Raw genomic sequence first — 11379 nt, forward strand, 5'->3', positions numbered from 1 at the left:
TTTACCTAATTTACTTTTTCAATGCACTTCATAGTTCAAGTTTTGTCAGATTTACTTACAATCAACTTAAGCCAATGGGTGAAAACTAGATTGCTTCATGGAATTTCTTGAAATGTTAGTTACTATGATTACAATGTGATTATAAACAAGAAAGTTTACCTAATTTACTTTTTTAATGCTCTCTCTTTGTCTATATATATATATATATATAATCATTAGAATATGAGAACCAAAAATATGAGAACTATTTCATGATTTTTTGTTCTTTTTTCTTGAATCTAACCGTATAGACGTGATCTGCATGCTTGGTTTTATAAGAACCCACTCTTTTATCATCTGGTTTTGATTCATAAACAAGATTTTTTTAATGCTTTAAAGTCAATGGCTCATAATCTTCATAAATATTCAAGCATTAAAAAATCTTATTTTTTTTTATCAAAAATACTTGATCCAATGGTTGATTCCTAGCAAATTCACCATGCCAAGCACATCCACATGGTTGGATTTGCAAAAAAAATGTTGAAAATGCCAATATTTCTAGTTCTCATATTTCAATTATCATATTCTAGTGACTATATATATATATATTACATACCCACAATGATTTTTTTTTAAGGCAAGCTGAGGTTAGACAAACCATTAGTATTTTTTTTCTAATTAGCGAGTTGGGGTTAGGCTGATTGTTACAAGAAATTTATAGTAAACATAACAATTTTACGGTGCCTTTAACTGGTGGGCTCTGAAAGGGCTTGGGCGCTAGTGATCCCACCCGGGGCTTACCTTGCAGGCAGGTTGGCTCATTAAGTGACTCAGTTGTCAGCAAGTTTCCTTGTTATAATAATAATAATAATAATAATAATAATAATAATAATAATAATAATAAACATTAAAATGCATTTTCTGATGGTTTATCTTTCCACACGCTATTCTCCTGAATAACAACCATATCCGCAAGACTAGCTTTATGAAGAGAATTGCGACAGACGTAAGCTACTATAAAGATGGACGGAACTGAGAATTGGCTTGAGTCTCATCTGCAGTTGCCAGATTGAGAAGCAACGCAAGAAATGATACGAAAAGCATGAGCGAGAAGTGAAGAATTTTAAAAAAATTAAAAAGCAAAAAGTAAAAAATCGATTTGGAAGCTAGTGAAGTAGGAATCGAATTTGAAAGTGAAACGTGAATTGAACTATACTCTAAAAGAAAATCTCACGAGAAACAGGATAAGAATCAAATAGAAAGCAAAACAAAAAAAAGAGCTATCAGTAAAAATAAAATCAAGTGGGAAACGGCATATGATTCTTTTCAACTAATTAAAACACGTGATCTTATTGTTTGTGAGATACGAAATAAAAAAAAAAAAATTATACTCTTAAAGGAACCTAATTAAAACTAGACATCCCACACAACTGCGTTATTATATAACATCAGCCTTTGCCTCTTAAATAACAAAATCATTCTTGGAATATTCTATTTTTCTCTTGATGAGTGCATTGCCAATCTTAAAATATTTATTGATTAAACAAAGTAAATCTTTAGCACACATAAAGTTGGTAGAGTTTTATCCAAAAGAATGAACTTAGAAGAATCATTGGATGCCCAAAGAAGAGAATGAAATGGCATACTAAATAATGTAAAACTATAAATTAAATCTTTTCTTTGATGATGAATGCATCTATGGTATGTTTGCATGACGTAGATAGCTGGAGCTTCCTTCGGAAATTGTTTGGCGTAGCTTCCTCTGCTTAAACAGTAAACCCCCTGTGAGGATCCTGGCCGATAAATTGAGGATTCCGGCCGACTAAGATTCATCACAGGTGCCAACTTGGGGAGTTGAATGCGGGAAGTTGGACAGAGCTCAAATAATCATACTCCACTCTAGCGACGTAGGCGTGGAAAGTGATGGGCAACTATAAATTGATCCTACTCTTTAATAGTTTTATTTAATTCTTTTCAATTGAGATTACTAGTTACTTTTAAGATATGTCACAACATTTTCTTTAAAGATTAGAAGCAAAAAGATCTAATATTGCAAATCATAAATTTTTTTGACGTAAAAGTTTAAGATATCGAAATCTATGAATCATGGTAGCACGATAAAAAACATAAGAAAAGAATGGGGAAGCTTATTCGAGTCCCATCATATTTGGGAAGACACGTGTTCCGCACTTCTAAATAGAGATGTTAATTAATCAAATTTTATCCTCTGACAGAATTTGATTCGGTTTAGTTGTGTTTGCTAAGCCAAAACCATGTGTGATTATAATCGGATGTGGATATGGTTTTGACTTTTTGCTACCGAATATGATAAATATTAGAATTTGATGGATCTTCAAATCCATTTACAAGTAAAGATGCGGGTCTAGTAAGAGCTTTTCACCATCTAAATCCGAATCTGTTTAGCCAACATCAGATCAGTTGATTATGGTATTGGTATCTAAACTGTTTACATCCCTGCTTCTAAAACAAGCTTATCGGGAAGCATGCTTCCCACTCGGTTCCAGTAACCATGGTTATCTAAAAAACGGAACTGTGATGCCTTTTACTACCATGTCAAACTCACCAACTCAGTTCGAGTCGGATCGGACCGAGTTACGGCACCGAGTCACCTGAGCGAGTCTATCAAGATTCGGGCTGCTGTCATTCCAAGCCCAAGTGCAAGCCTCACCGTAGAATCCTTTCCATGCTGTCCTCTTTATACAAAGTTCCCAAAAGCGATGTCTGCCACCAGGCCATACCACAAGAATCTTGGCCCAACGACTCAATTGTCTCTTTTGGATCAGCCAGATCCATTTCCGTCATCCACGATTCACATTCCTCACTCTAGTCTGACGAGGATCCCCTTATGCACGTATATACATGAATTTGTGCCAATTATTGAAGTTGGTGCAAGGTATAGTGGGGTCACTATACTTGATGGTGGGATTTAAAGAAATGGGTCTTAGAGCTCCATTACTGCTATATAAGAGCAGCATGGTTATCGATCATTGAAACTGTGAGCATACATAGAGAAATATAGAGATCTTTGGTTTATGGTCATCCCTACAATGGCAGGTGGAAGAGCATCGCAATCTTTCTATGATTTGCTATCTAAATCCATGCCCTACGTAGGGATGACTGCCCTACAAGTTGGGTATGCTGGGATGAACGTCATCTCCGTTGTGTCCTTCAAAGAAGGCTTGACTAATTACACGCTAGTGGTTTATAGGCACGTTGCTGCTACTCTTGCTATGGCTCCTTTTGCAATCATTTTGGAAAGGTATTTTTTCTTGTGTGCTTAATTGGTTTGAGTGGGCTTGCATGCATGCTTGAGTATGTGGAACAATATAATGTAGTATTTGGAAGATATAAGAAATAACATAATTTTCATTTATTTCAGTTCAATATATATTTTTTTGAGAGAAAGTCCAATATATATATAGTCACTAGAATATGAGAACTAGAAATATGGGCATTTTCAAAAAAAAATTTGCAAATCTTGACATAGTGAATTTGCTAGGAATCAACCATTGGATCGTGTATTTTTTATGAAAAAAATGTGATTTTTGAATACTTGAATATTTACAAAGATTATGAGCCATTGATTTTAAAACCTTAAAAAAATCTCTTTTATGCATCAAAATCTGACATTCAAGAGCAGGTTCTTATAAAACCAAACATGTAAGGTTCCATCCATACGGTTAGATTCAAGAGAAAAGAACAAAAAATCCATCAAAATAATGGTTCACACATTAGTTCTCATATTTCCAGTTCTATAGTCTTCACACATGCATTTGGTATAGTCTAGTACTGATACCAATAAATAACATTGTTATAGTACACATGTTCTTCCAATTTATGTGTTTTAGTTTGTTTCAATTTATATATTATATATTTTTGTAGTGTACAATTAATGTGTGTGAGAGGGTCTGTGGAGAAGAGATCTTGTGATATTGAATACGGATTGCACAAGTGTCTCCCTTTGTGGTCCCCACTGACTGGTAGGGGAAGGTTAATGATTGTGCTAAAGGCCTTTCCTCTAGTGGGAGATAGACTAAAAGAGAATGAGTGATGTAAACTTGGTGACGTTTGGGCAAAGTTTACTCTTACAAAACAGTACGTACAATTAGATGTTTTAACTTTTGTTGAATAACTTTGACAGGAAAGGGAGACCAAAGATTACCTTTAGCATCTTTTTGCAGATGTTCATGCTTGGGCTACTTGGGTATACCCACCAAAACCCTAATTTTTCCTCCACCAGTAATATCCAAAACTGTTTTGAGATTAAGACTTGGTTTGTTTTTTTTGTCCTCATTTGTGCACAGTCCTGTGATAGACCAGAATTTGTACTATGCTGGGATGAAGTATACGTCCACAACGTTCACAACTGCCATGTGCAATGTTACCCCAGCCATGGCCTTCGCGTTGGCATTCTTATTCAGGTGAACTTCGAGATTATTCATTCAAGTGTTTGGTTGTGTATCTTCCTTTTGGCCAAAATGCTCATATAAATATATAAATGAACATATATATATATATATATATATATATATATATATATATATAAGCATTCACAATTATTTTATTTTGTATAAAGATAAGTTATACTTTTTTTTCTTGAAGGAAATTAAGTTATTGCTTTCTTCCTTCAAAAAAATTAAGTTATTACTTTCAAAAGACACCTGCCCAAGTCACCTAAGTTGCAGTGGGCATGGGGAGAATATGCTGACCCCTTCATCCTAGGTTCTACTCTCACCAGGTGTGTGGGTGCCTTTAACTGGTGGGCTCTATATGGGTTTGGGTGTCGATGAACCCACTTGAGGACATGCTCGTTAAGTGACCCAGTTCTTGGCGAAGATTCCTCATCATTAAAAATATAAAGAGACTCTCTCTCTCTCTCTCTCTATATATATATATATATATATATATATTTATTTATCTCATATGTTGTGACTTGTGTGGGATGGTAGGATGGAGAAAGTGAAGATAAAGAAGCTCAGGAGCCAAGCCAAGATTATGGGAACACTAGTGACAGTGGCAGGAGCCATGATGATGACTCTGTACAAAGGACCCATACTCGACATGTTTTCATCTGGAAGTCACCATGAAGGATCCACAGGCACTGAAGATGGTGCGAACATCGGCACCGACTGGGTGAAAGGCTCAATCTTTATCATCGTTTCATGCCTCGCCTGGGCCGCTTTCTTCGTGTTACAGGTGCAGCAGCAGCAGTAGTAGTAGTAGTAGTAGTAGTAGTAGTAGTGTGTATGTGACATTTTTGTCAAAGAAATAATAATTTGCAGCTGAGGTTTCACTCCGACTCCTCCCACAGGGTGTGTGGGTGCCCTTCACTGGTGGGCGCCATAAGGGCTTGGGTGTCGGTGACCCCACCCACGGTTTACCTCACGTACGAGGGCCGGTCTCATTAAGTGTCCCGGTTCTCGGCGAGGGTTTCTCATCATAAAAAAGAAGTAAAGGGTTTCGCCTTTCACTGACGATAACATTGTGTTTCTCTTCTCAGGCTTACACTCTCAACAGGTACTCGGCTCAGCTATCCCTCACCACAATAATATGCTTCATCGGTACGCTGCAGGCCACTGTGCTGGCACTGGTGATGGAACGCCATGCTGGCGCATCTGTTTGGGCCTTGGGCTGGGATAATAGGCTCCTCACTGTTGTGTACTCGGTATGAATCAATGTCACAAATCTCATTCTCGAAAAAAATCTTCGCAATTGAAAATATCATAATATGTTGAAAACTCTGTTTTTTCTATTAAAAACAACATATATAAAATTAATGTAAAGAATATATATTAAGAAAAACAATACTAAAATATTATGTTTTGTTGTATTAATATCATGATACAAATATATGGTATTTTCAAAGTAAGCAATATGTTGAAACCATTGATTTTTTGGGCGTTATATCAGCTTTTAAAAGTCTTGTATTGAAACACATGTTATTTTCAAAGTATCGCCGATATTTTTTGCATGAGCATGCATGGAGCATGTTTTCTCTCATTTTCTAAGGTTGGTGCTCCTGCTAGATTCTTGAAACTGTGAATGTGCATGGCAGGGAGCTGTGTGCTCGGGGATCTCATACTACGTGCAGGGTTTGGTGATGGAGCAGAGGGGCCCAGTTTTTGCTACCGCATTTAGCCCTCTCAGCATGGTCTTCCAAGTTATTATGTCTTCTCCCATCCTGCATGAGGCCATCTACTTGGGAGAGTATGGATATATACCTTTTCTATTAAATATGGATCTGACTCGTCCAATTAACTCTTGATTGATCATTTTTTTTGTGGATCTAGAACCCCTAGTGTTGGTGTTGTGGCCACTATGAAAAAGTAGTATTGCAAATGGAACGCACAATAGGTTTGTCATATATATATATATATATATATATATATATATATATATATATATATATATATATATATATATATATATATATATATATATATATATATATTAAGTGGTAGCTGCCTACCACTTTTCCAGCCAACCGCAACCAACCACGAGGTTCGGGTTGTTTTTTACGACCATACAGATGTGTTCTACATGCTTGATTTTATAGGGAATCGAATCTTGGATAATGTTTTTTCAATAAAATATATGATTTTTTAAGCTTGAATATTTATGAAAATCTTATACTGTCTATTTTTAAACCTTATAAAAACCTTATATATTTGGAATGATTAAAATACACTTAAAAGTGTCAGCAGTTTTTTAAATACCAAAGTGAATCTTTTGCTTTTATGGAAACAAATTAAAAGTCAATAAAACCTTTCCAAAAGTGATGACATATAATTTAATAAAATGTTTTTTGAAAAGTGAAAGAGGACCTTTTGGTGCCAAAATTAATAATGTTTGCTCAAACATGCTATCGCTTTTAAGGGTGTTTCAGTACTTTCAATAATTGAACACCAGTAGTGTTAATATGTCCTAACCTAAGTAGCCACATGGTTTGATCTGGACAGTTTGGACTTGGTTCATGGATACTAGGCCCGCCTTTGATAGATAAACACCAACTTGGACTTTGAACCGTAAGTGGCTTAAATACATAGGCCATCCAATGCCTTTGGACCGTACAGTCGATTGGAAGGGTTTCTGAGGAGAGAATACTAATAGTTCCAGCATCAATACTCCAAATGTTGGTTAACTTGAAACTTGACCAAGTTCATACTCCAAATGTTGGTTAACTTAAAACTTGACCAAGTTCAAGAATTACACTATTTTTGCCAAGTTTAGAGTTCATGAACTTGGTCATGTTGTGTGTGATCAAACTTGTAAAAAACACAAATCCACAGGCTTGTGTCTTTTCAAGCCAATTCCTTGAGAATGCTAAGACTTGCTTCATGCTCTTAAACAAGGCTTTCTTTTCTTTTCAGGATCCTTGGTGGAATTGTCATCATTGTTGGTCTCTATCTTGTCTTATGGGGCAAAAACAGGGACCATATCCTTCCCTTACCAGCACCAGCTGACCCTGAAGCAGCAGTGGTAGTTGCAACCAAGGCTGACAAATTGAATGCAGGAGAGAGTGTGCTCATTGAGCTCCCATCTGTGGAGGCTATGCCTGATTGCTCTTGCAGAGCTGGAATTGCTTCATCACGGGCTTGATCATCTTCATTTTTGCAGTTCATGATGTTTGAATGTATGATGATAGCCCTTTCTGTCAACTCCCCTTGAGTGGTCCATGGGTCTCTTATATGATTATGTCTTTTGAGTATGTCTATGACCCCTCTTGAGTGGTCTTTCTATGTAAGTGGATAATCCATAGTTATTAATTAACATATGACCTACAATTGTCATAACCGTGCTCAAGGGGGATACGGCCATACGGGCCACGCACAACCGCCAATATTCGCAACAAACGAACACGACACTAGTCACACAACTATGGACTGAATTTGGGACCCCAAACTGCTAGAAAACAACCACCAAACATTATATTAATTAATGTTAAAAATATTATAACTAAATATGCTGCCAAAAATCAGATTCAAAGGACACACAAAGTTCTTTGAAGTGTTTCATTGAACACTTGGTGGGCGCCTCAAAAACAGAATTTGAACAGCACTTTTCCTTAATTTTTTAACCGGCCCTAACAATATCTTCTAATAAACAACAATTAAATTCATGAATTCTTGCACATGCAAACATTCACAATCATAAGAAAAAACCTGTTCATCTAATGCATGCAAATAGGGCAAATGATTTCAAACGTCATGCACAGCCAAAAAGAGAGAAAACCAATGCAAACGAGTTACAAATTGGGCGAAATTCCTGGTTGAGGAATTTCAACAAACACTTGGTGTGCAAATTCCAAAAAAATCAGAAATTGAGTTCAATAAGCGCAGCCATGATGCGAAACACACATACATATTTTCTTTAACGAGGAATCAAACATTAACAACCAAAAAATCTGAAAATCCCAAAATTAAGCCTGATAGAGCATTTTAGTCATATAGGCTTGGTTCAAGCTGGGTACGAGCGGGTCTTTGTTACATTTCTCCTTAGCTCACCCAGATGTGCTGCATCAAATTAACTCCTAAGCAATATTGTTTGGCGTGCTTTTATATATATATATATATATATATATATATATATAGAGAGAGAGAGAGAGAGAGAGAGAGAGACGAACTATAACCATCACCATTACGAAACAGGTTCAACCAACATTGAACCCGCCGGAAAGCAAAAAAAAGCTCAAGACATGCCAAGGATCCCAAAAAAGAAAAGAAAAGAAAAACAAGATACAAATAAAGTTAAACGACGAGCATCACCCTGGATCATGAGGGGGCCATGGAGGCAGATTGCGCTGAAGATCAGGGATGCTGATGCGTAGAATGGCGTACACGTCTGCCAAAATAAGGTTCACCAGTTTATTGAACACGACCGGAATATGCTAGAAAATAACGTTGTTGTGGGTTATCCATACGACCTACCAGGATGAGAGAAACCAATTTCGCCAAATAATCCACCATTTATTACAATGACGAACTGGCTGGAGACCCCACAACAAGTCGCTGGCGAACGATTCCTGACGCACGCTGACCCTCGGCTTATTCCAGGTCACCTTAAAGATGTTTTGAAAAACAGTGCATTCCCCAAAAAGGTGAAGCGCAAATTCTTTGACCGCCTCGCACAACACACATTTACTTGACAGATGGAATGTGATTGATTTGAGAAAGTTGTCAGACTGCACCCAATCGTGTAAGATTAGCCATGCCAGAAAACGTGATCGAGGAGTCGGTCCCTCGCCCCAAATCAGGTTCGTCGGGAACCGGTCCACCTCCGAAGGAAGGAGAGCTAGGTAGCATTCTTTTGAGTGGAAAGATCCGTTTGGAGCAAAGTTGCATCCAAAGAACTGTGACTGCGAGTCAACATTTTCATTATTTGAAAGAACCGCGGACTATGCTTGGATCCATGATCGACGAAGCTTTAACATTGTTTGCTGACGCAAGCTTGTAGCCCCCACCAACGATTCCACACGTACCCCTGTATTTAGCTAGAAGAACGCTTGCACACGTGGACTCAGGTTGGTGTGCAAGCCAACTCTGATTTACGACGAGCATCAAACTCCTTAGCCTGAGATCCTTGATTCTCAACCCCCCCCCCTATATAGAGGAAGTCGAAAGGTGTCCCACCCTATCAGGCGACGCTTGTTGTTGGGGCCTCGCCCAGACCACAGAAAGTTTGCCACTACCCGAGCTAACTTTTTACTAATCCCCATAGGCATTAGGAACATAGACATAAAAATTATGGCATAACATTTAGAATGTGCTCGATGAGAGCCAGTCTACCAGCAATGAAAAGGTAGGAAGCTTGCCAGCCCGATATTTTATTCTGAACCCTTTGAAGAGTAGCGCTCCAAGCTGCCGTTGTTACACGACTGATTTGAAGCGGCAGGCCCAGATAAGAAAAAGAGTTTTCCGATATCAAGCACCCGAATATCCGTTGGCCCATGGCCAACATTGACGGAGGGGCATTTACCATGGGCAGACAATACTTATCATAGTTTATGGATAGACCTGACATCGATAGGAAGAAAAGAAGGACAAACTTGAATCTTAACATTTGTTGGATGATAGCCTTTCCAAAGATAATTATGTCATCGACGTAGGTCAGGATCTGAGCACGACATTCCTGTATACCGAGAGGCTCAATTAGACCACACTCCACTGCCCTCTTAACCAATACCATAAGGCCTTCAGAGACGACGTTGAAGAGTAAAGGAGACAGGGGACATCCTTGTCGAAGACCACAACCAAGTTTGAATTGTTTCCCCTTGACCCCATTGATCTGAATCTGTGACTGGGCATTGGTTACCAGCTCATGCACCCAACTAGAGAAGCACCTACCGAAGCCCAAGTTTGTCAACATGTTGAAAAGGAACGACCAATGAATTGAGTCGTAGGCTTTATAGAAGTCAAGCTTAAGAGTGAAAAAAGGTCCCCCACTGATCTTGAGAGAATGCAACACTTCAGTGACCAAAATGAAAGAATGTTGAATCCTTCTATCAGAAATGAAGGCGAGCTGAGCCTCCAAAAAAATTTTAGGAGTGATTGACCGCATCCTATTAGCCAAGACCTTCACGATAATGCGATATAAACCCCCTAACACTGATATAGGGCGAAACCGCGAGATGTCCGATGTGGCTTCCTTCTTAGGAATAAGCGATACAATGGCTAGGTGAGAATGAACAGACAATCAGTCATTGCAATGAAACTCAACAAAGACACTACTAATGTCATTCTTAACGCATTGTCAGAATATGCAAAAGAAATCCACCGGATACCTAACAAATCCTGGAGCCTTCCACTCCGACAAATCCCGCACTGCCGAGAAGATTTCTTCTTCGGTGAACAACACCTGAATCGACTTGGAGAGCGCCTGATCCATGGACAAAAATAATGTCGTACCCATATAGCCACCTGCAGCTTGGCTACAGGAATACATGTAAGAGAAATAGTTGGTGAAAACATGGAGTACTTGATCGCCCGAGAAGGAGACATCGTTAATAGACATAGAATAAATCACATGTCTTCGATGCCTATGAGATGCAAAAGAATGAAAGAAAATTGTGTTCCCGTCACCCGCTTTAAGTCAAGTCACCCTTGACCGATGATTCTAGCGAATCTCATCCTTTAGACGCCAAGATTGCAAAAGAAGAGTCAGCTCTGCTAATCTATCATTTAGGCTTTCAATCTCTGATGCATTCATAGAGGTCATAGCCAAGAGAGACTGATTGATAGATGACAACTCATGCTCCTAATCCTCCATATTTTGGAATTTGCTTATTTTATTGGAAATAAGCCAAGATTTGATGTCACAGGATAAGCGAAAAAGCTTAACCATGCATCGTGTAGCCGCCCGATTTGCATAGCAAGGTCTACT

The 11379-nt window shown here is 38.2% G+C and overlaps 1 protein-coding gene across 1 annotated transcript; it reads left to right on the top strand.

Moving 5' to 3' along the window:
* The first annotated feature begins 3006 nt into the window (after nucleotides 1–3006).
* LOC149812199 (WAT1-related protein At2g37460-like) lies at nucleotides 3007–7772 on the top strand. The gene is made up of 7 exons (XM_089993541.1): nucleotides 3007–3259; nucleotides 4142–4204; nucleotides 4305–4421; nucleotides 4950–5196; nucleotides 5501–5665; nucleotides 6056–6207; nucleotides 7371–7772. The coding sequence occupies exons 1-7, from the start codon at nucleotides 3033–3035 to the stop codon at nucleotides 7597–7599; spliced, it is 1200 nt and encodes a 399-aa protein (XP_089849667.1). The 5' UTR covers nucleotides 3007–3032; the 3' UTR covers nucleotides 7600–7772.
* The last annotated feature ends 3607 nt before the right edge of the window (nucleotides 7773–11379 follow it).

The sequence above is a fragment of the Nuphar pumila genome, chromosome 17 (genome assembly GCF_984573655.1).
Source record: "Nuphar pumila chromosome 17, dmNupPumi1.hap1.1, whole genome shotgun sequence".
In the NCBI taxonomy this organism is placed as follows: Eukaryota; Viridiplantae; Streptophyta; class Magnoliopsida; order Nymphaeales; family Nymphaeaceae; genus Nuphar; species Nuphar pumila.

Coding starts and splice junctions, on each gene's coding strand:
- LOC149812199 (XM_089993541.1), top strand. CDS start 3,033: ATGGTCATCCCTACAATGGCAGGTGGAAGAGCATCGCAATCTTTCTAT. Junction 3,260..4,141: donor TTTGCAATCATTTTGGAAAG/GTATTTTTTCTT, acceptor TAACTTTGACAG/GAAAGGGAGACCAAAGATTA. Junction 4,422..4,949: donor GCGTTGGCATTCTTATTCAG/GTGAACTTCGAG, acceptor GTGGGATGGTAG/GATGGAGAAAGTGAAGATAA.